We start from the raw sequence: 25473 nt of genomic DNA, 5'->3' as shown, positions 1-25473 counted from the left end.
CTCTCCGAACACCACCAAACATTCATCCACATTCATTCACAAGCGATGCAGACACTGGAAGCAGGGACACAACGACAGATGACTGGGGGGAGTGGGAATCGAACCGACAACTCTACGGTTATTGCATGACCCGCTCTACCGCCTGAGCCACTAATGCCCCCAAAGGCTTTACTTATTGTCCAAAGTAAAGCTTCTCCTCAGACACAGTAATCCATGCCTTTCTGAGCTGCCTCTGTTCAACTTAAGACCTATTTATTTAAAAAGGCCTTTGGCTTGTAGTATTTTGTTTTAATGTGTTTTGTACTTTTAGTACTTTCCGTGTGATCTATTAGTTTTAATTGGCTTTGTGCTTTTACCACTTTCTATTATATTTCCTTTATTTTAATGTGTATTAGTATTTCTTTGTTTGATAATATTAAGCACCTTGGTCAGCTTGAGTGATGTAAGGTGCTATAGGAATAAACTTTGATTGATTGATAGAAGGAGGGGACGCTGTGAAACGCTGTAAAAAGCTTTGAAACGCTGCAGGTTTCATACCTGGATCAGACTCCTTTGCGATTTGCGGTGTTTGAAATTGTGATTTGTGAAAAATAAAGACACTTCACCGTTCTTGTCGGCATCGCTGGTGTATGGATGTTCGGTGGTGGCGTGGATCAGCCGCCATGTTTCCGTCAGTCTGCTGCGACTACACGGGACTGTGTAAAACCCCTTGGCTGCCTTAAAAAGAGCTGTATAAATCAAATCCATTATTATTATTATTGATTTAATTTTATATTGGGGGAGAATGTGAATGTAAAGGACGGATTATGTCTATTTTACTTTATTGTTTGTGTTTCATATGCCTTTTAGTATGGATTAACTGTGCTGCTGGTGTTTTAGTGGTTATCTTTGTAAAATAATGAGTGTGACATGATTTATGTAAATGAGCTGCAGACCACATTTACTTTCCCTCAGATTAATAAAAAACTTGTCTTCATTTCACCTTGTTTTAAGGAACAAAAAAGGATTCAGAAGAATTGTGTTTAGTTTCTCTTGTTTTCAGACTGTTTTTCTCTGAGTAAGAAACAACAGAAAGAAGCATCAACAGGTTGCTTTGGAGTTTTTTTTACTTAATAAATGAAAGTTTGGACATGTGAGAAATATCTTAAAACAATTTGTTAAAGCCTGGATATTTTCATTCTTGTCTTCTTTCATGGAATTATAGTCTTGTTTGTTCATTTAGCTCATGTTTGTCTCGTCTGTATCTGTGTGTTGGTGAAAGCAGCAGAAATCTGTGGAGCATGTTCCCAGAACTGGTTACGAGCTTCAAACACATCAGAAAGATTTTACATGCTCGAAATCTGAAAGAAAAAGACTGAATAACATACAGGAGACTCAGCAATGCGTAAAATCTGATGAGGGCTTGTGGTCCATAAATAAAGTTGAAACTCTGGGCGGGGCAGAACACGCCCAGCGTGGGTGAAGTATGACACGGTGCAGAGGCGTGTTCAGAGAGGGAAGCTGCGATGCTTGGTGATATGAGGTATGAATGAAAATGATGGAGCAGCTCTGAGGAAGATCCTTTCACTCAGGATCACACTGTCTGGATATCCCGTCACACTCCAGCTGGGTTTCATGTTCTGTGTGCGTGCACCAGTTTTATACTGTATTACACTGTGTGTGTGTGTGTGTGTGTGTGTGTAAGGATTGGATGTGCTTATCAGGTTGCAGCGGAGTGAAAACTTTCCACTTGTGCATCATGTGATTTCTCAGAGTCTTCTAGTGATGCAGCTGTTTTAAGGGCTCTGCAGTAAATGCTGCTGGTTAGTGTTTTCACCCATTCTTCCTGATCTATACGTTACTGCTCCAGCAAGTCTTTATGGGATCTGGAGTTGCAGTTCTTCCTCCTCCTCGTCTATGTCGCTGCTTGGACCATCAGGGTTTTCAGTACTGAATCGAGCAGATCTCATCTTCCCGAATAAGCCAGGACTCTGCTGCTGCCGTCGAAGTCTGAGACAAAGAGACGACAAAAGAAAGAAAACATGATGTTATACAACATAACTGGGTTAAAGAGTGTGACGGGACTCCCAGACCTCACACAGAGACTGCCATCTGTTTCTGTATGAGATCAGACTGGGTCACCAAGACCAAGAAGTAGAAAAGAAGGCGTCAAAGACACATTTCCTGAACTAAATGCTTGATGTGCTGGACTGGAAAAGAAATGATTAAACTGAGAAAATCTCTGATTAAACTTTAGAAACTCAAGCTCAAGTCTCAGATTCTACAACTTCAGTCTGAAGCTCTGAGGCTGAGAATCCTACTGTCATCAAATACATAAAATTCACACAACATTCATCATCTGAGCAAGTTCAACACACACTCAACATCCACGTCATCACCTGCTGTTAACACAGATATCCAACCAGCCAATCACAAGGCAGCATGTAGTCATGGAGACGTGGTGAAGACGACTTGCTGAAGTTCAAGCTGAGCATCAGAATGAGGAAGAAAGGAGATTTAAGAGACTTTGAACGTGGCATGGTTGTTTGTCTGAGTATTTACTGGGATTTTCACCCACAACCATCTCCAGGGTTTCCAGAGATGGTCTGAAGAAGAGAAAACATCCAGAGCAGCAGTTTGTCTGGACCAGGATGCAGCAGAAGACACACCGGGTGCCTCCTGCCAGCTAAGAACAGGAAACTGAGGCTACAATTCACACACACTCACCAACACTGGACAATAGAAGATGGAGAAACGTTGCTGGTCTGATGAGTCTCCATTTCAGCTCCACATTCAGATGCTCGGCTCAGAATCTGCTGGAAACATCATGAAAACATGGATCCATCCTGCCTTGGATCAACGCTTCCCGGTACTAGAAGGTGGACCCGATGAGGTGGACGGGAAGTTCATTTATTATAAAGCTGATAAGAATTAAAATACAATGAAAAGTGTAACAATGACCTGATGATGATGGTCAGGGAACCACATCCCGTTTAGCCTTTAAATCAGTCAGCATTGTTCTTTAAATTTCAGGATCCATCTGAATGCTCACATCCTCCACCATCAGGGGTCCAGGACAGGTCATGCATCCAGTCCACATCTTCCGTTTGTGGTTTTCTTTTGTTAAATGATCCAGTGTTGAACTGGTCTGTGCTATCTAAAGGAACTGTTGTTTGAATTAAGAGCTGCAGACAGGGACATCCTCCATATCAATTTCCCTCTCTTCTGATACTAGCTGAAGCTCAGCAGCTCTGTCGGGAGATTCACCTAAAAGTTGAAAAAAACAAACAAAAACCTGAGCTCTCCTGTGAAGCCCCCACAGTACCATTCTCAGCAAAGGAAGTCAGATATCAGAGATAAAAACCCTCTGAGATCTGGTTGAAAACATGTCGGTGATGATGGGTTTTGCTCTGACACCACATAAGGAAAGCAGACACGTATTTACATAATCCTGCCTGGGGAACGGCCAGAGGAAAGTCATGAACACACTCACTGAGGCAGAATGATCTGAAAAACTGACAAAACCATCCATCACACGAAGGATGAGCTTTAACAGCCATCTTTAGTTAAACACACGCACGCACACAAACACTGAAACTGAATGAAAAACATCCAGAAAGAACCATGCACACTGCACAGCCTCTGACACAGCTCTCTGTTACCACGGTAACCTGCAGCTGGAACGCTGGCCATTGGCTGTTGGGTCCTAGAGCAGCAACATGGAGAAAACGGAGAGAACAGAGAAGGAAAGGAGGCAAGGAGCTGAGGATGGAGAGAAGCTGACAGTGTAAGAGCTAAACTGAGTGACTGGAAGAGATTTTTTATCTGGTCGAGACCTCACACGTGAAGATAAAAAATCAGTTTTGATCGTACTGTGTGTGGTGTGCTCTGATAATCTAATCACGGAACAACACACACATGACGATGTTGTCCCGCAGCTCATCTACAATCTAGTCCTCCGAGCCGGACAGACGTTGAAAAGTAGAAGAAGAACCATAGCAACAACCAAAAACACAACACACAGCATGTAAGGGGACATACAGGACGAGGGAATGATGGAGGTCTTGGGACTATTGCTAACAGAAAAGGCCAGAACTGAAAAAAATAACAGACTGGAGACGGCGTGAACATGGACTTTATTTACTTCCTGGTTCCCCAGCCAGCTCGCTCTCTGATTGGCTACATTCCGTACCACGTCACCATCCACGCAGTCACAATGTACGAGTCGTCAGCGTTCCTCAGAAATCAGCTCTGAAATATTAAACATCTTCAATATTTCTGAATGTCGGCTACGACCTGTTTCGGAGTGGATTATTGGGACAAATCTGCTGGTAACCTCAGACCAAATGATGACTGTACAGGGAAATTTCACGTTGATCAGGTTTTTTCCCAGCCGAGGTCGGGAAGAGGCAAAATCCGGACAAAAACAGCCTAAAAATCGTTAAGTGTACCAGGAAAGCAGCTCTGAGGCAGCTAGAAGGAGGTTGTCAGCTCAACATAACACAGCTGAACAGGGTGTGTTGGTACTAACAGAGACTCTATCTGGTAAATCCACAATGATCCATGATAACAGCATTCATCATAAAATGCTGCTCAGTTAAACCTCTGCAGATGATCCAGAACGCAGCAGCACGTCTGGTCTTCAACCAGCCCAAAAGAGCTCATGTCACTCCGCTGCTAATCGCTCTCCACTGGCTTCCAGTTGCAGCGCATCAGATTCAAAGCTCTGCTTCTGGCTTACAAAACAATAACCCAAACGGCTCCGGTCTACCTCCACTCCTTAATCCAGAGCTACACTCCCTCTCCACAGTTACGCTCTGCCAGTGAAAGACGCCTAGTGCTCCCACCACAAGGTGGCGCCACATCAGTAGCTAGACTCTTCTCCTCTGTTGTTCCCATGTGGTAGAACCATCTACCAAACTCCGTCCGATCCACAGAGTCCTTATCCACTTTTAAAAGCAAGCTAAAGACTCAGTTGTTTAAGGAGCATTTCCACACTTAGCTTAACTCTTCTACTCAGAATGAGGTAGAAAGATTTGTCCAGCTCTTTGGTTCAACCAGGTACTGAAGAAGCTGCTGCACTTATGTCCAAGTTGATATTGTTTGATGAAATCGGGATCTTGTAATTTAACAAAAGGACTATTATAGAGAAGAAAGAAAAAATAACACTGCCTCTAGCACTACATGACATCACCTGTGTCCACCTGGACTCACAGCATTGTGACTACCACTTAATGATGACGTCCCATCCTGGTTGAATTCTTGCTTGTGTTGTTCTTTCTCTCAAATGTAAGTCGCTTTGGATAAAAGTTTGCCAAATAACTGCAGAACCGAATAGAATAGAATAGAATAGAATAGAAATACCAAGCCTGGACAATTTGACACTTTTGATTAATGTATTTCTAGAATAGTCTAAATTAACACATAAATGCAAACCGCTTAAATTGGGAAATAATGCAATCATTTTTTTAATGCTCGTGCAGGATGACTAATGCAATAATTCACACAATCAACCACTCACTTCTCCCATATGACGTTCTGGTTCACACTCCTTACCAGTAGGGGGCAGTAATGAGAGAAAACAAAAAGAAGGAACAGAAAGAGGCAGAAAGAAGAAGTATTAATAGTAGTAGTAGTAGTAGTAGTAGTAGTAGTAGTAGTAGTAACTAGGGCCTGACTGATTAATCAGCAGGCCAATTAAATCGGCCGATATTAGCCCTTTTCAATATAGCCAATATCGGCCATTGTTTTGCTGATTATACGCAGATTTTTTCTTACTTTCTCTTAAAACAGTTAATGCTGTGAAGTGCCGGAGTCGTGCAGAATGATGTTCTTACAGTGTTTGTCCACTAGATGGAGCACTGACTCCATTCAATTAATGACTCAGCATTTCTCCAGTCATGTGTAATGAAGAGTGACGCGGGCTTCATTGTGTCGGTCAGCTTTTTATTTACGCTGCATTGCTAAAGTTATGCTAAATTAGCTTAAGGTGCTCCCTATCTATGTTAGTAATAACATTGCTGTTTTTATCCCAACCTAGCATAGCATTAGCTAAGTAGCCAGTAAGTGCAGAAATAATGTAAGTGTAAAAAATATCTGAGTACAGAACGACCGTTCATCACTCCGTCAGCTGCAGGCTGAGGCGTATTTTAGGAGATGTGAATGCATTTGGGAGGTTTATTCACTGCAGCACCGAAAACTTAACATTATTAATATTACAGTCTGTCTTCAGCCACCGTCATGACGTCATGTCTCCCTTAGTTTTACTTTGTCAGAAAATACTAACGTGACCGGCTGTAACCGCGACTCACTGTGTGTTAAAATTAGTGTTACGGGTCCAGGCTTCTCAGCCTGTAGCTGGATGTGCAAAGGCTGCTGCGCTGGTGCATCAAGATGATTGGCTGTGGGACCGGCATCTGAAGCTCCCTCCTTCATTTGGATTGGTCGCCAGCTGTTCCGGACACTTCCAGCTGACCATACAGATGGACTGCTCGCCCTTAAATACCTTTGACTGCCGTCATTCAAGGCAGCTGTCTTCCTTAAGCACACAGTTCGCTGTCTGAGATCGATCTCTTTGAGAGTTCGCCTTTGTGTTACCCTGTGTGGGTTAGAGTTTGGCTGTGAGTAAAAGAGCTTTAAGTGAAACGAAGATCTCTTAGGAGTAATTTTCTGTTTCTTGTGGAAGCCCAGAACTTATCTGGTGTATTTTTAATTTCGATTGCTGAATAAACTGCCTGTGTGAGCTTATACCTGTAGAAGGACACTTTCTGTTAAGTCTTTTTTTTAGCACCTGTTGCAGGACACCTTTTGTTAAGTTTTGTTTATTAAGTGAGTCTTAGTTTGCCGGGTTTGGTATTTATTCCTGTTGTAGGACACTCTTTTTTCGGTTTAAATGGAATCTGTGGTACCAGACATTTTGTGTTTCATTTTTTACCCATTGTGAATAAACCACCTGTTTATATTTTACTTAGTGAGTCCGGCTCACTTTGTTACTGAGCCTTCTGTACCCCTAGACCACAGGGCACGTAACAAAATGGGGGCTTGTCTGGGAGATTTTATTAATTAAATTATAGTAGACTTTGTTTCTTTTATAGTCTGTTCTATAGAGTCTATATATAGTCTATAGAGGTTCCTGGCATGTGTTGCAAGGAGATTTGGCTGTTACAGCTGCTCATTATGAGATTTCAATACCGAAGCAGATAAACAGAAAAGAGGGCTTTGGTGGTGGATGGTCTGGTGGATGGTCTGGTGGATGGTCTGGTGGAGCGGCGTGTGCTGTGTGTGGCTGATGTTGGTGCTGTGGGTGATCCAGTTGTGTCGCCTGTGGTGGCAGGTCCATCTGGGGTGGTGGAACCTAGTAAGACTGAGAAGGGGGACCCGCCTGTTTCAGACAGCTCTCGTGGGAAGTTTATTCAGTTTGTCCCAGTATTTACTGAAGCTAATGTGGACTGCTATTTTGCAGCTATTTTGCAGCGTTTGAACACATTGCATTGGCGTTGCAGTGGCCTCAGACTGCTGGGCACTTCTCATACAATGCAAACTATATGGAAAAGCTCAAGAGGTAGTAGCTGCGTTGCCTCTTTTGGACAACCAGAGGTATGACATTGTAAAAGCTACGGTATTGAAGGCTTATGAGCTGGTGCCTGAAGCCTGTAAGAGAGAGTCAACCCAAACTTACGTAGAGTTTGCCTGTGAGAAAAGCAATTTGTTGATCGATGGTGGTCCTTTTTGTGGTGTAATGTCTTTTGAAGCTCTTAGAGAGTTGATGTTGTTAGAAGAGTTCAAAAAGCAACTTCCGGAGAATCTTGTGGTTAACCTGAAAGAGCAGTGAGTAAATGCATTGTCTACAGCTGCAGTTATTTCTGATGAATGACTTATTTCAGCCTGTTGTAAAGTCTACCACTAAAGAATCACCAGGTCCTGTAAAAGTTAACAAAACTGAGGAGAGGGCTTGGTTTTACTGCCACAAGACTGGCCATCTGATAATGAATTGCCCAAAATTGAAGCAGAAAGGCCAAACTTCACCTCCTAAACCAAAAGGAGTGTGTTTTGTACATGGTACAGGTAAGGTGAACGAGTTTCCAGCCATTCGTAATGTCTGGTATGGTGTCATTATCTGACCCCCAGACTGAAAAGCATCAAATACGTGTACTGCATGACACGGGAGCTTCCCAGACTCCTATCTTGTTAGACACGCTACCCTTTTCAGAAAAGTCTTTTGCGGGGTATAGTGTCATACTGCGAGGAGTGGAAATGGGATATGAGCCCGACCACTTCACTATGTTCACTATATTTAAAAGCTGATCTGCTTACTGGGGTTTTTCCATGGCGGAATTATCTTCTTGAGATATCGACGCTGGCTATCTGTAAGCAGCCCTACCTGTGGCAAATTATTCGACGAATTCTTACCTGGGACCTCTGGCTCGCTTTTTTCTTCACAAGAAGAGATGTGGATTCTCCAGACCAAACGCTGGTTTGCAGTCGGCTGGCTCCTCGTGTCTCTTGTCCACCTGCAAGCAGGCGAACTCCTCCAGTATCCTGCTGCTCCACTTTTAAAACTTCGGCGCCACACCTGCACCGCACAGCCACCACCTGGTCTTGACATCCACCCAGACATCGCCTTTCAGCCCCGTCGGAGATACATTCACCGTGGATCACGCGGTAAGCTCCAGTACAATGACTCTTACTCCATAAACACGCCGTCATCCCCGTACTGCTGGCCGAGGTCGACTAACTCTGCGGCCAAGAACAATTCCTGGTTTCCCACTAAAACAACAATCTTCATACCCTACTGAATACTCATGCTCCACTGAAAACCAGATCTGTGTCTTTCACCCGCTCTGCACCCTGGTTCACTCCTGCCCTCCATCAGCTCAAATCCTAAGGACGACAACTGGAACGACTCTATAACAAAACCTGACTCACTATACACAAGAAATGAACAATAATCATGTAATGCTATACAAGGAAAGTCTCTCCTTAACTAAATCTGCTTACTACTCTGGTGTCATTCAGTCCAATCAACACAACTCCAGAACTCTCTTCTCTCCTCACCAACATTACAAAGCCGCCTGACTCTCTTCCCACCACATGCAATCCACTGACTTCTGTAACTCACTCATGTCTTTCTTTGTCTCCCAAATCTCTGACATTCACCAACGCCTGGCCTCGTGGAGAGCTGCAGTCTCTGGAGTGGACTCCTATGCCATCTAGTCACACACTCACCATCTCTATCTTGTCCTCCGTTCCGTTTTGTTTTGTTTTCTACTTATTGTTTTTAACTATTTTAATGTTCTTTTGTTCAGTGTCTTTGGGTGTTTTGAAAGGCGCTTTTAAATAAAATGTATTATTATTATTATTAAAGAACCGTTTAAACGCCTGATATTAGATTGTGTGGGTCCTTTGCCTCGTACCTGATCAGGTAACGTGTTTTTGTTAACTTTAATGTGTTCGGCAACTCGATACCAACACAATAACTATCACTATGTTCTGCTAATACCTACTTCTGAGGGCAGCAGGAGAGTTCAACACCATCAGTGTGATGCCTGGCAGCATATACTGAGGAAGATGCATTCAGGGTCATGTTCACTGACCGTAACATCTCACAGGAAGGTTCTGAAATGACAGCAGCTTGTAGACAACGATGGATCTGACTGGTCTGGCAGCTCTTTCTGTCCTGCTGTGTGGGGATGAAGTCCTCGGTCCAAGTAGAAATTAAGAAATTATCCTTATTGTGTAAGAGTTGTGACAAGTCCAGTGTGTCCTGCAGAATGCAGCGTAATGTCTCACATGCATCCAGGCTGCACGTTTATCCCTAGGGAGGTAGCAGCATACTGGATCCATAGGTTGTATCCTCAGAGGATAAGCATACGAGCGGCAACGGGAAAGGATTTCATCTACTTATTCTAATGTGTTTTTAGAATAGAATAATCAAATCAAATTTTATTTATAGAGCACTTTTCATGCACAAAGCAACACAAAGTGCTTTACATAATAAGAACAAAATATGTTTATTAAAAACAAAATTTAAAAGCCTTCACACCAAAGTAGCAAAAAGTTAAAACACACCTCATAGTAGTTCACACACAATCCCACACAAACTCACACACATACAAAGCGCATGTGCACTCCCCCCTAACAATAGAATAAGACACATTTCCAAAACATACTTAAGTTGGAGCACACTGAAAAGTCATTAATGATAACTATGAGTTCAACATCAGAGAAGCAGCCAGCTCACGCAGCCTGCAGAGGCAGGTCGTGATGCAGCATCATATTTACAGAAAGCCAGTTCACCTGCAGCCAGGTGACCCCAGTAGAAGCTGTGACCTGTTGGTACAGGGAGGTAAGGAGATCCAGGCTTGTTCTGCCTTAAAGGAGTAACAGATCATGCTGCTAACGCTTCTGTAGCATCTGCTCTGTGTGTCTGTGCCTGTACCTCCCATCCTGCTTAAATGAAGACATTTTAGTTTTAGTTTACAGGGGAAATACTTAAGAAGAAATGGGAGGAAGGTTTAAGTGTGAGCTGCAGTTGTGGTCAGGCACTTAGCTGTGATGGTTGAAGCCCAGGTGTGTCTCACCTTGACTGGAGGTGTTCCAGTTGTACTTGTAGATTCTCAGTTTGCTCCACCTGCTCATCCAGAGACCTCTGCAGCTTCCTCGTCTGGTTATGAGACTCGTCCAGCTAAACACACAATAACAAACAAGCAGGACGCCTTTATTTACAACAGAAACAGTAAAAGCTTCCGCTCCACCTGCTCACCGCTTTTCACAGCGAATTATTCACTTCTCGTGAGTCCACAATGATGGCATTTTCCTCACTGGACAAATCAACATGATGTGGAAGATTCCTCAAGAAAATACATTTTCCAAAATAATGATGCACCATCGACCAGCTCTTTATGCAAAAAGAAGTCAGATTTCCAAACAGAATCCAGAAGTCAAACATTTTTCCCAGACTGCTGTTTCTCTTGCACTGGTCTAAACCCACACGCTGCCCCAGTGCATGCTGGTCCTTTACCCATCATCTTATTTAGAAGTTTAATCCCTACAGAAAGAAACTTGGCTAAATACCAAAAATATTTTCTCAAAACAAAGAAGAAAGAAAATAAACTGAATTATCCCACAAAGTTAAATTATTACTACCCTCCGAAAGCTGGAGGCCTTCTGATCAGGACCACTGAAAACATAAAGTCTGGGATCTTGGAAGCAAAACAAAAGAAAAGGCTCGAGACTTTTTCTACCTCTATATCCTGAAATATGAGTTGTGGTGTTTCATTTAAAATGATTAAGATTTAAAATTCTGATATTCCATCATTCTTTACTAAAATAATGGCTGTGGGATTCAGATTGTTTCAGCAGGTCTGGACGTTAAAAACCCGTCGTCTGTTCACACATTTAAAATGAAACTAAGGATGCTTTCGATTAGAGTCCCGGTCTTTGTGCTGGGAAAATCGCTTTGTTTGGGGATTCGGATCAAAGAAGTGGACTTGGCCCACCTACAAATGCAGTTCTTGGTCTGTTTCAAGTGGACCAAACACAGGAAGTGGATTTCAAACAGAGTGCATTGTGCACAGTTTGGTGCACAGCATAGTGGGCAAATACAACCAAAACATCAGAGCCTGTAGGACGATAGGTGGCTCTGGACGGGAGAAGCGTCTCGCACTCAGGCGTGGAAGAACTCTGTAAAAGTTCTTTTAGAAAGACCGCTAGGATCTGATGCAGCTCCATGTTTAACTGGTATGTACTAGAAACCAAAGTTGTTCTGCATCAGCCAACAGATGAAACAGTTTTCTTCTTCGTTGGTTTTTTCGTCTTCTCCTGCAGTAATTCTTGGTGCAGCGCGGCCTCTGGCGGAGAGTGGAATATGTTATTTAAAAGGTCTGGCTTGTTTGAGTCGTGCAGGGTGAACTCAGTCTCTTTCAGTCCCATCTGAACAGAGTCCTCAATCGGACCGAATCTAGTGGACTATCCTGGTGGGAATGAAAAATACAGGTCTCTTTCTATCTTGCAGCAGACATGAAGAAGCCTCTGGGTGAACACAGTTCCTCACTGTGTTGTGTAGAGGAAGTGATGAATCATTTTCAGCAGCCTGAGCAGCATTATTCTCTGGACAATTAGAATCAGGCCAGTCTCCAGAAGAGACATGTCCAAGTTAAAAACCACTGAAGGACCACCTCCGTTTAGCTTTCTGCTAACTTTGTTGTCTCAGTCTGCTGGTTCAGTCTTAAAGCAGTAAAAACACAAGAGTCCTGGATGTATGCTCTGTATTCCTTCTGTGTCCATGTTAGCGCTTTGAGCTTGTCTATTTCCCATCAGAGCAGTTAGAAAAATGGTTTGAATTTCTTCCTCTTTTCTCTCTGCCTTCCTCCGGCCCTGCATCCTCTTTGTTTCCTCTTCAACTCGTGTGGGATTTGCTGTGGTATTTTGCTAGTTTAGGATAGCTTAACTGATGTATCCTGCTAGTAAACAAGTCTTCTGTTGCCATTGATACTCATCATAACAGATCTTAAAAAGAGTTTAGTTTACACAGAGAAACTACTTGATTGTGTAGGAAAACAAGTCCTCATGGAGGTAAAGCCGATGACGTATGTATATCAGAGAACACGGAGGAGCATGCGTGTGCCCTGGTGGGATTTGCCAGCCCTCACATTCAGAGACATGAAGATCAGGATTCGAGTCTCTCCAGCCTTGCTTTTGCTTAATGATGATTCCTCTTTAAATTTGTCCTTCAAGTGGCAACCACCACACTCCTTGGCTTGGCAGCACTGGGCCAACTCATGACTAAAAATGGTCTCGTTGGAATGGTCTGTGGCTCATGTGCATGGGGCCAGTGGTAAGACACTGCAGATGTGGGAGGCTGCCCATCACTTAGAGAAAGGGTGTAGAGTGACCAACCTTCATGTTTTTCCTTTTTATTTATTTTGGGAGAGACCCTGGGTGGGAGGTTCATAGGGAGTCACCACCAGGGAGAGTGGGAGGGATTCAGGGATTGCTTCATCCTCGATACCACACGAGTGAATTTGTATGTTTATTCTGAATATGTAGGGAGGGTGAAAAAAAGGGGAAAACTATGCACCTACTTGCATGGATTTAATAGTGAAATTAGACCAAAGAGAAGACTTTCATTCTGTTCTGTGACAAGCAGGAGTCAATCTGTCTGTTTTGTTAAGGTACTTAACTCTTTTTGGACTGGTGGACCACACCATGTCGGAGCATTATGCAGAGAAACACAACCTCTTCAGTCATGGTCCTACCTCGTCCTCTGCCTGTCCCAACTCCTTCTTGAGCTCCTCCACCCTCAGTCGAAGCTTTTTGACTTCAGCATCGTGGCTCTCCACCCTCCGATTAGCATGGGCGAGCTCTGCCGTCTTCTCCTGGAACTGCTTCTTCAGCTTGGCGTGGACGTGGCGAAGATCAGCCAGCTCCTGTGGACACAGCAGGGACAGTGATGTTCAGAGATCATGGTTTCAGACGGTCACCCGGCTCTTCTCTGGACTAAAAGCACTGATTCAGCTGGTTAAACCTTCAATCACATATGAAATGAATTCATGAAGCAACATTTTTCTTATTCAGTTGTCTCCTGTGATGGAAGATGAATAGAAACATGACACTGTGGAAGGAAAATCTAAATAAAATGTGTCCAGAAACAGACTGAGCTGTTTCAGAAGCTACAAGAGCTTTTTAGACAGTCTGGATGAATAAATAATAAATATGGTCAGGATGCAGTAAAGCCACCAAACGTTTCATCTGCTTTTCTAAGCTGTTTCATAAGGTCAACATCCCCTTTTTTCTACCAGTGTATTTGACTGAAAGAGGAATCGGTACTTAAGCTAATGTTCACATAAATTCATTCAGACTGGGAAGAGTCCATTAACCAAATGCTTCAATGCCACCGAGATTTCATTTACTGCCTGATTCGAGCAGCGGCGTGGGTTAAAAGGAGGGGAGCTGAGAAGACGGGATGCAGGGATGCGGAGACAGATGAGGAGGGGCGGTAGCTTTGATTGGATGATATTTTATAGGACAATGAAGGTGAAGTCTGAACAAAGACAACTAGTTTGGTAAAGGGAAGAAGAGAAAGGAGGAAACTGAGATGATAACATGACTGATTCAGGGTGGTGTTATTCTAATATGATCTTACTCTACAGAAAAGCCACAAAAACAGCATGAACGTATCGCTTCTGATTTCCCCGACCTACAGGATCTTCCTCCTTTCTACATTTGAAGACAATATTGTCTGGAAATAACATTAGTTTGTAAGGGAAGTTATTCAAAACATAGCATACTTGTTAGCTGGACTGAGATTATTTTTACAGCAGATTATGTATGCATCAATATATCACTTGATTTTTCTTTTACAAAAACCGTTCATTTTAGGAAATAATAAAAATACCAATACAGCTCATTTCATCAATAAGCATTTATTTTTACCAAGTAAAAATTCATCAAAGTAAAACATTCATCAACATCCTGTGGACGTCCAAAGCTTTCACTAATAAAATAAAGCGGAATAAAAAAGGATTTTCTGTTTTATTCAGAGCAAGCCACTGTGTGTGTGTGTGTGTTTTTTTTTTACAGTAGTTTTGGTCGTTACAGATTTGTGAGGATGAGACCGTCTCTGGCATCACACTGAGGGGAAAAAGACTCAATTATAGAAGTATAAAAGAAAACTATTTCTGACCAGTTTGGCTTCATCTATCTAGTTGTTTTGTTTTGTTGTGATTGTGTCTGTCCGTGAGGCCAACAGGAAATCCTGCATCCTAACTGTCCTCAAAAGTGCTGAAAACATGACAGACATAATCATCCATCCATCTTCTTGCTGCTTATCCGGGGTCAGGTCGCGGAGGCAGCTGCCCAAGCAGGGAAGCCCAGACTTCCCTCTTCTGGGGCGAGCCGAGAGAGGTAGTCCCTCCAGCATGTCCTGGGTCTTCCCAGGGGCCTCCTCCTGGTGGGACGTTCCCAGAACACCTCACCAGGAAAGCATCCAGTGGGCATCCTGACCTGATGCCTGAGCCACCTCATCTGGCTCCTCTCAATGTGGAGGAGCAGCGACTCTACTCTGAGCCCCTCCTGGACTACCAAACTTCCCACCCTATCTAAGGGAGAGTCCAGCCACCCTGCGAAGGAAACTCATTTCAGCTGCTTGTATTCACGATTCCTTCGGTCACTACCCACAGCGGATGACCATAGGTGAGAGTAGGAAAGTAGATCCAGAGCTTCTTCTTTCAGCTCAGCTCCTTCTTCACCACGACAGACCGATGCAGAGTCCACATCACTGCAGACGCCGCATCGATCCGCCTGTCCATCTCCCGCTCCATCCTTCCGTCACTCACGAGCAAGACCCCGAGATACGTGAACTCCACTTGGGTTAGAACCTCATGGTCTGAGACCATGGTCTCAGATTTGGAGGTGCTGATTCTCCTCCCAGCCTCTTCACGCTCGGCTGCAAATTGCTCCAGTGAGAGCTGGAGATCACGACCTGATGAATCCATCAGAACCACATCATCTGCAGTGAGACGACACCCAATCCTGAGGCCACCAAACCAGATCCCTTCAACACCTCGGCTGATCCTAGAAATTCTGTCCATAAAAGTTATGAACAGAATCTGTGATAAAAGGCAGCCTCAGTGGAGTCGAGCCCTCACTGGAAATGAATCCGACTTACTGCCGGCAATGCGGACTAAGCTCTGGCCCCGTTTGTGCAGGGACCAGACAGCTCGTACAAGGGTGTCCAGTACTCCAAACTCCCAGAGGTGCAAACCTTTAACACCTTCTCCAAATCTACAAAGCACATGTAGACAGGCTGGGTGAACTCCCACGCCCCCTTAAAGACCCTGACAGTGTCTGTCAGAAACTGACCAATCAGCGGATAAAACATGCCAACCACAGTCTCCACTTCAGGAGTGTAAAAACTCGAGCGAGTAAGAACTGTTTAGCCAGGCATACTGAGAACGGGCTGGTCACTGCCACAAGGACATTGGTCCACATGTGGACAGGTTCGACTATCCCTCCTCTCCAGGAACCTCTGAATAGACCTTACCAGGGAGGCTGAGGAGTGTGATTCCCCTGTAGTTGGACCACACTCTACCCCACTCTGCCAGTCCAGATCCCCTGTCCCCGATGTCCACTTGATGCTGCAGAGGCATGTCAACCAAGACAGCTCCACAGCATCCAGAGCCTTAAGGGATCTCATCCACCTCAGGGGCCCTGCCACCGAGGAGCTTTTTAACCACCTCAGCTTCAGAGATAGGACAGCCACACTAGGGTCCCCCAGACTCTGTCCCTCAAATAGGCCCAATAGGACTCCCTTCAGATTGACGCATCCTTCACTGCTGGTGTCCACCAACGAGTTCAGGGATGACCGCCGCGACAGGCACCGACGACCTTACAGCCACAGCTCCAGCTGGCTGCCTCAACAATGGAGGTGCTCGGAATGAGTGCCCCCACCTCACCAGGGACATGGTTGAAGCGCTGAAGGAGGTGAGAGTTCAAGCTCTTTCTGATGGGACAAAATCAGCTACAAAAGCTAATAAAACATGACAATGATGTTTTTTTCTACTGGGGCTCGAAGTTTGTAATTTAGTCAGGCATAGTGACAGACAAAATTTCTGGGAATCCATTCTCTGAGGTCCCCAGATGTCCCTAGATGTTTCCAAGTGCCCCTAGATACCAAGAACGAGAAGATGAACCTGATTATTATTCTTTTTTACTCTGTAAATGCCTGTTTAGGAGGTTTAAATGTATATGTGGATGGGGATTAATGGGTTAAACAAGGATCTCTGGGTTGCTTTGTAGAATTCTGTTAAATAAAAACATGTAATTTGAACCCCACACTTCACTGAGCGCAGAAGTAAATAAACACATTATCAAGACAGAGAGATAATATCTAATTGTGATTATGATAGCAGCACCATGTTTCAGCAACATGTAAACTGCTTCACCTCCTTTTTTTTCCAGTTAAATGTTCAGGAGCCGATAAGCTTTCTGTTTTCTTCTTCAAGTATTTCTGCTATTCAGCAGTTCAAAGTATTTTTTTCTTTGTTCTATTTCACTGTGTGCCAAATGATTTTGATGGTTAACAGGATTTATTTACACAATGTCACTTACAGCATTTGCAAATGAAAAAAAAAAACAACACATTTAAATGCCTCAAACAAAGCAGTTCCTCAGATGCTGCTGAATGGGTACATATTATTGATTTATCCGTCCATCCATCCGTCCGTCCATCCGTCCATCCGTCCAGAAAGATAGAAGACATAAAGTACAACTGATGTTTTGCATATAGACTATGTACCATTAAGCTAATTAGCAACTCTAGCCTCTGGGCATCTCAGGAAAATGCAGAAATCAACATAAATAAAAATAGAAAAAAGGGATGTCAGGAAATGCTTAAAAAAGAATAGAAATAAGAATAAGATCAAATAAAAAAATAATGTGAAAGAAATTAGGGCTGTTCAAATGAATACAAAGAGGTTAATCTGTGGAATTAAGGTGGTAAAATTTTAAAGCATAGACAACAGTTATTACTCATACAATATTAAAAATCTGAATTTGGGATCATCTCAGCAAGACAAGCTGATTTTAGGTGTGTTGTAACAGCAGTGAACAGAACCCACTAAAAACCACTTTGTCCTCATTTATAAAGATTCTGAACGTTTTCCAGCCTTGCTGTGGAGGATGCTGCAGGATGACCCACCTGATATACCGCACCGTTAGGCACTCATTCTGTCATTCTGTGTGCACTTTAATGCTCGTACATGTGTGTGAGTGTGTGCATGAGGAGGAGTGAATGATTGTTCCATCAGTTTTTTTCTATATTTAAGCCAAAACACAACAGTACAGCTGTGCTACGCTGCAGTGTTGATTAAATGAGACATCCAGAGGTCTGCAGCATCTGTTTATACACACACACACACACACACACACACACACACACACACACACACACGATGAGTTGAGAAGTTGCCCAGCAGCAATACAGCGGGGGAGGGGCTTGTGTGCACTTCAACTGCATTAGTTAAAGGAAGGAAAATAGAAAGGAGAAAATTCTGATGATGGAAGAGGAGAGAAATTAAATGCGTGGATCAGCAGGTGGTGAAGGAGACTGATGGACTCCCTCCCTCTGGGTCTTGGAGACATTTTGGGGGGGCCACTGTGCAGAGGGTGTTGCTAAATGCAGCATTAAATTAAGCTGGCAGTTTCCTGAATAACCCTCTGGGAGCAGTAGTAATGGTTTCCATTTACACTGAAAAACACTGCAAATGTGTTGTTGTATCAGCTAACCTGCTGCTAATGGAGCCACTAAAGATCATCTCATACAGACTTTAAAGCTCATTATTAAATCTGACCAGATGGAAATGTAGAAAAGGATCAATCTCTTTATGTCCTCCAGTCTTATCTGGTCCGTCTTCACCTTCATTATTTCCATGAAAAGGATGAAATGCTCTGATCTGTGGGCAGCTGTTCAGCATCATCGCTCTCATCCTGTAGTTTTATTACCTACATCAGACCCACCAGTGGAAGGAGTCGCTTCTTCTTTCTTTGGAGCGGTTTTATCTCTCTCTCCAAACATCTGTTTCACCTTCTGTCTCTGGATCTCCACGTCCTTTCTAATGGAAGGTCAACGTCATTATAGCTGTTTACATTACCGGAATATAGTAAAAGAACCACATTTTTGAGGTACAGACTGATTTTCCTAAGCTAAATCATTATTTCATGAATTAGTTGGACTAATGTGTGGGATAACTGTGGGAGTTGTGGAAGAGAATGAGTATTTAGAAATGTGTCAGACTTTCCACCATAAAACTGGCTCATATGCTGCTTTAGGCTTCTGAAGGCTGTTTAATAAGAGAGCCAATATACCACGATCCATGTGTACATCAGTGTTTGTCTACTGATCCTATCAATGAGGCTATATGCACATTTTTTTAAAAACATCTTGACTGAAGGAATCACACAGTGATGTCCGTCCATGACCTGGATTTCTTAGATCTGAATCCCTTCTTCACCAAACTCTCTTATGATGCAGAAATAAAGAAGATGTCTGCAGACACTGGGAAGCAGCAATGCTAGCATCTAGCATCCACTTTCTGGATCCTCGTGGTCATAGTAATACTTCACTCATTCCTACGACTACTTTACTCATTCCTAGAATTACTTTACTCATTCCTAGGACAACTTTACTCATTCCTAGGATTGCTTTAACTCATTCCTAGGATTTATTTACTAATCACTAGGACTACTTTACTCATTCCTAGGACAACTTTACTCATTCCTAGGATTACTTTACTCATTCCTAGGACAACTTTACTCATTCCTAGGATTGCTTTACTCATTCCTAGGATTACTTTACTAATCCCTGGGATTACTTTACTCATCCATAGGACGACTTTACTCATTCCTAGGATTACTTTACTCATTCCTAGGATTACTTTACTCATTCCTAGGACTACTTTACTCATCCCTAGGACGACTTTACTCATCCCTAGGACGACTTTACTCATTCCTAGGATTACTTTACTCATTCCTAGGATTACTTTACTCATCCCTAGGACGACTTTACTCATCCCTAGGACGACTTTACTCATCCCTAGGACGACTTTACTCATTCCTAGGATTACTTTACTCATTCCTAGGACTACTTTACTAATCCCTGGGATTACTTTACTCATCCCTAGGACAACTTTACTCATTCCTAGGATTACTTTACTCATTCCTAGGATGACTTTACTCATTCCTAGGATTACTTTACTCATTCCTAGGATTACTTTACTCATTCCTAGGATGACTTTACTCATTCCCAGGACTACTTTACTCATTCCTAGGATTACTTTACTCGTTCCTAGGATTACTTTAATCATTCCTAGGACAACTTTACTCATTCCTAGGATTACTTTACTCATTCCCAGGATTACTTTACTAATGACTAGGACTACTTTACTCATTCCTAGGACTACTTTACTCATTCCCAGGATTACTTTACTAATGACTAGGACTACTTTACTCATTCCTAGGATGACTTTACTCATTCCCAGGACTACTTTACTCATTCCTAGGATTACTTTACTCGTTCCTAGGATTACTTTACTCATTCCTAGGAGAACTTTACTCATTCCTAGGATTACTTTACTCATTCCCAGGATTACTTTACTAATGACTAGGACTACTTTACTCATTCCTAGGACTACTTTACTCATTCCCAGGATTACTTTACTAATGACTAGGACTACTTTACTCATTCCTAGGACTACTTTACTCATTCCTAGTACTACTTTACTCATTCCTAGTACTACTTTACTAATCCCTAGGATTACTTTACTCATTCCTAGGATGACTTTACTCATTCCCAGGACTACTTTACTCATTCCTAGGATTACTTTACTCATTCCTAGGAGTACTTTACTCGTTCCTAGGATTACTTTACTCATTCCTAGGACAACTTTACTCATTCCTAGGACTACTTTACTCATTCCCAGGATTACTTTACTAATGACTAGGACTACTTTACTCATTCCTAGGATGACTTTACTCATTCCCAGGACTACTTTACTCATTCCTAGGATTACTTTACTCATTCCTAGGACTACTTTACTCATTCCTAGGATTACTTTACTCATTCCTAGGACTACTTTACTCATTCCCAGGATTACTTTACTCATTCCTAGGACTACTTTACTCATTCCCAGGATTACTTTACTAATGACTAGGACTACTTTACTCATTCCTAGATGAATTGGGCTGTTATTCTCAGGTTTTCACTGGAAGTAATGTGGAGTAGGAATAGGTAACATTTACATTTCCTACTGTGTTCCAGGTGAATTTACTCTGACACAGTGACATATTTCTGGATTCTGACACTTTTGTAGTAATCTCACATGTCTCAGTTTTCTGTAGAGATCAAGGTTATACATACAGCCCTGGTAGTTGTGACGATGTACTTCATTTACTTGGGTTTGTCATTTCAGACAGGGGCCAGAAAAAATAGGCCTCATGATGAAGATGTTAAGGATTGATATTGGAAAATAATTTTGGATGGTAATATGCTGTAACCAAGTCTCTCATCTGATTATTGTTAAAGGTCTGACAATGAATGTCTCCCAGAACTGTTCTAGAATTTGTCCTAATCGTCATTTAAATATATTATCATATTCCTGTTGGACAATGTTTAATAATCTTTATTTCTAATTCTAAATAGGTTTGGTTCATATCAGTCTGATACTTTTGTTTGTGTTTATTGTCCTCAAAGTTCAGACTTTTATACAAGTTTATAATAATAAGCTTGTATAATAATCTCACTGTAAAACATTTTAAGCACAAAAAAGTTTAATAACCATTAAAACCCTGTAACAGAAATTAACTAAAGAGATTTTTTTTTGTCACACCAGATGACAGTCTCTCCCTGCTTCCATTCCTGCTGCTGACGAGCGTCTAAGCCATGGTGAACGGACATGCAGCAGTCTAACCAGGACATAAGGAACCAGGGAACGTCTTTATTCCAGTCTTTTTTTAGCAGTGAGGACCTGACTTTTCCAAACTCACTCTTTTAACCTCTGAGCTGGTCTGCTGATCAGTTCGACAGCGTAATCAATGATCAGTCAATGTTGACTGTACGAAGACAGAGGACCAAGAACACCATCAGGTAGTAGCTCAGATTTACCAAATATCACAATCTTTCAGGTTTTCTTTCATTTCGAGTTAGAAAGCTCAACACGTTTAAAGACATGTTTTTAAATCCTTCAAGTTAGTTACAGAATCCCCTTTTGAATTTACAACATAAATCTAAACGTCATCTGCAAAGCATTGGCAGGAAATATCATGATTATACAGACTGTTAAATATAACAGCAGCGGACCTAAAACGGACCCCTGTGGGATCCCAAAGCTAATGGGGGCTGTTGCTGAGGGCTACTGGTCCAGATGGACAAAAAAGGTCCGGTCAGACAAATGAGACTGGAACCAGTTTAAAACAGCCTGCGATGCCGACACACTGCTCCCAACCATCCAGAATGATCTGGTGGTCAACTGGGTCAAAGGCTGCGGTCAAGTCTAAAAGAAACCAGAACTTCCAGTCAGCACGTAAAATAAGGTGGTTAAAAACTGTTTCAGTCCTGTCACATGACAGTTATCACACCTTTCTCCAACATCTGAAAGGAATAAGCCTGTCGTCGGACAGGACCACGGCCGGGTTTCTAAATAAGAGGCTGCATCAACTTTAACAGGATTGCTTTTTTAACCAGTTTGTTCTCAGCTGTTTTACTGTTGACGTGAGGGGACAGGTATGTTATCGATCAGTGATCTGTGATCAGCGGATCAGGTCATTTTCACAGTGCCAATGCAAACAATAAAAAAGCTTAATAATAAAAAAAATTAATAAAAAAAGGGACTTGGATGTGAGGGCAGGGACTCTAGAAATCCATGTTTTAATCTCTGAAGCCCAGCACACAAAACACAGTTCACCTTCTTCACTCTGCTTTCTTAATGTTGTTGCATCAGTACCAACCCAAGGCTTGCCAGCAGAACATTACCAACAAGATGAACGACATCCATCTCAGCTTTCAGTGGGTTTAGAGCTGTGGCTGACAAACATGTATGATTTATAATAAACTCTGACTAGCATGATGAAGACATGAGGATGGGTAAAACCATCCAGCCTACCTTGTTCCTCTCAAACAGCTCAGTCTGGATGGCCTTGAGGTCCGTGTCAAGGGCAGAGGCAGCCTGCCGGCGTTTCTTTGCCAGCTGCTCCTCCAGGTCTTCAGCCTGCACCCTCAGTTTCTTGTTGTCCCTCTCCAGGGCCAGTTTCTCCGTCTCCAGACGCTCTCTGCGCCCCCACTCTGCAGCGTTCTCCACCTGCAGCCTCTCCATCTGATGCAAACACAGCAACCGGTTTATTTTGCTGCTGACGAAGGTCAGAGAACATTAGCTCCAGGACAGACAGTACCACTTTATACAAGAAGAACGTAGTTATACAGGTTCACTGCCAAACATGTTGGTCAAACCAAGTACTACAGTCGTATACTCCGACAAAAAGTCAGATCTTGTTTAGAGGGATGAACTCTGTAAGAGAGCAGAATAAGTATGATTATTATTAACTACGTGTACATGAACAAATATTTCTTCTATCAGATCAGATTCCAGCTGACACGTTTACATGAGCTGCATTTACATGCAGCACTTTGGATCAGACTGAACGTCAGATCAGAAAAAATAGGTCGTGTAAACACCTCAACTGATCCGATCAACCTCGATCAGAAAGTATTAAAATGAATGCGGGAGCGGGGTTACACTCAGTCTCATGGTTTCTGTGGTGCATGTTCTTTCTGCTCATGTTAGAACTACATGTGGGCTACAGGTGGGTTTCAGGGGAGACTTGAAAAATGGCGGCAGCGTAACAGAACGGGACTGCGGTGGACACAAGAGAAAGACTAAAGCTTGCTACAGACTCCGCGGCAAGCCAGAATTTTGTTCCTGTTCTCGAGGCTGAAAGAACAAGACAAGCGTTTGTATTGGTCCGGTCATGTTTATACTTCAAGTGAAGCTTCGTCCATGATGGGCAGGGATTATTGCAGCGGGTGGGTCTGTGTTTATATGTAACACCTGGCCGGATTATTTCATATTTAACAAGTAACTCTGTCCATGGCAGGGCAGGGTTGTGCATGCGGTGGTGTTCGTGTCTTTAAATTTCACGTGATTTATAGATTTATGTACTTTTGCACCACCTCGATCAGCTGTTCATTAACACTATCCGTTCATCCTCGCGTCAGAGGAATGTGGAAGCCACAACTTTCCGCTTCATTCTGCACTCCGCCTCGTGATGAAGAGGGGTAATCCGGTTTGTGGCAACAGCAAACAATTCAAAACCTTTTTTTTTATTTAATTGCCAGTTACGCTCACTAGAAATGAACCATTTCCTCAGAGGCTTTGATAGAAATGATCCAATATTAAACAGAGGTGTAGTTCGGCTGCTGTCCCGCGTTCGTCCCTCACCTCAGCTCGTAGCTCGGCCAGTTTCTTGTCCATGCTGGTGCGAGCTCCCAGTTCATCTTCCAGGTCTTCAGATATGCGGCCGAGTTCGTCCTGATGCATTTCCTTCAACAGGTTCAGCTAAACGGTGTCAGAGAGAGGGGCATACACACAAAACATCAGAGAGGATCTTTAACATCTTCTACATCTGACTGGACAATAAAAGGTGGCAATGCTGTCTTAAATAAAATCCACGCAGTACAAAACCCTTTAAACAGCTTAACATGTAATATTACTGATGTATCAGAAAACATGCTCCCCTTCGACAGACCATGTCTGAAAAGTAAACATTGCTGGTTTTTAGTTATCTAAGACAAGCTTGTAGATCTTTTCTCTTCCTCCCAACCTCCCATCTTTCATCTCTGTCAGCATCTCGTCTGCCTCCTCTTCACCCTATCCTGTTTTCATCTTCCTCTCTTCCACCATCTTCGCCTCTCTGCTACATCCTGACTGCCTGTTTTTCCAACCAGTCTGCTTCCTGCGGGTCTGTGCTGCCTCCTGGTGGTGCAACACTGTCAGAAACATGAGTCGAGCTCTTAAATCTAACTCAGCTCCAGCTGCTGTCTGACACCCAAACAAGACCACACCCCGAGCATGAAGTCAAACAATTGTTTTACTAGTATGAGATCACAGATGTTTTCAGACAATCCTGCTGGAGAAAACCTGTCATAATATTATGTTGGATTGGCAAAAAATAGACATAAAGCAGCAAAAACATCTTTGTTTTAAGAAAGTCTTATTTCTTGTCAAAAACAAACAAACAAAAAAAAAAACAGGATTTTTTTTTTTCCTATTTGGGCCTTTATTTATGCAGGCGGTCTTACTGAGACAGTCTCATCTACAAGAGAGACAAAACATTTAGTTCCAGCTACAGCTCCAACAGTCCAGAATATAAATGAATATAAAATAGAGTTCATGTGGCAAAACAAGTTACAGCTACAAATATTTCAAAAACAAGAACAATTCAAAGCCTTCATCCCCTCTTGAAGGCGGCCATCTTTAGATCCGGCTGGATCCTGTTCCACGCTGAAGGAGCAGAGCTAGAGAACAACCTTTTCCCAAGCTAAGCACCAACTGAGGGAATACTGAAAGTAACGAAATCCTGGGAGTGTGTCTGCTCTAGGAGGGGAGCAGGTAGGAGGATAAATATGATGGCAGCAATAAAATGAGATATGACATATTTATGAGATACGAAAAACTCATTTGAGCCACAACAAAACCAGTAAGAAGTAGTGAATATGTTCTGGAATAAATCCCAGATTATTGGTCTCATTTTAAATCCTCATGAGAAACTGGTCAAACCTGGTTTCTGACTCGTTTAGACTCGTATTAACTGTATTGATTCCCGGAGTCCTTCACAAATGTTTAATCAACCAGATTTATAAAGCTGGTAATAATAATAAAAAAAATTGAAAATTAGGATGTTCTGGTGTCTTGGAGAACAATCCGCTTGTTTTGATTATTCCATCTG

The 25473-nt window shown here is 42.7% G+C and overlaps 1 protein-coding gene across 4 annotated transcripts in view; it reads right to left on the bottom strand.

Annotated features, from left to right (window-relative positions):
- Nucleotides 1-273: 273 nt before the first annotated feature.
- ccdc102a (coiled-coil domain containing 102A) overlaps nt 274-25473 on the bottom strand; it is a 69828-nt gene continuing 44628 nt past the window's right edge. For 2 of the 4 annotated variants that reach the window (XM_041990971.1, XM_041990962.1), the window contains exons 6-10: nt 23967-24083; nt 22635-22844; nt 13236-13406; nt 10560-10663; nt 10086-10425 (exon numbers count right to left, since the gene is read on the bottom strand). In XM_041990971.1, coding sequence (XP_041846905.1) covers nt 10272-10425; nt 10560-10663; nt 13236-13406; nt 22635-22844; nt 23967-24083 — 756 coding nt within the window. In that variant the 3' untranslated portion in view covers nt 10086-10271. Of the gene's footprint in view, nt 1990-10085; nt 10426-10559; nt 10664-13235; nt 13407-22634; nt 22845-23966; nt 24084-25473 lie in introns of those variants that run through there. The other 2 variants (XM_041990978.1, XM_041990955.1) reach the window with 2 other exon arrangements.

This window comes from Melanotaenia boesemani, chromosome 1, assembly GCF_017639745.1.
Source record: "Melanotaenia boesemani isolate fMelBoe1 chromosome 1, fMelBoe1.pri, whole genome shotgun sequence".
Classification (NCBI taxonomy): Eukaryota; Metazoa; Chordata; class Actinopteri; order Atheriniformes; family Melanotaeniidae; genus Melanotaenia; species Melanotaenia boesemani.
The sequence above is the reverse complement of the archived record's forward strand: the minus strand, read 5'-3'. Positions and strand labels throughout refer to the sequence as shown.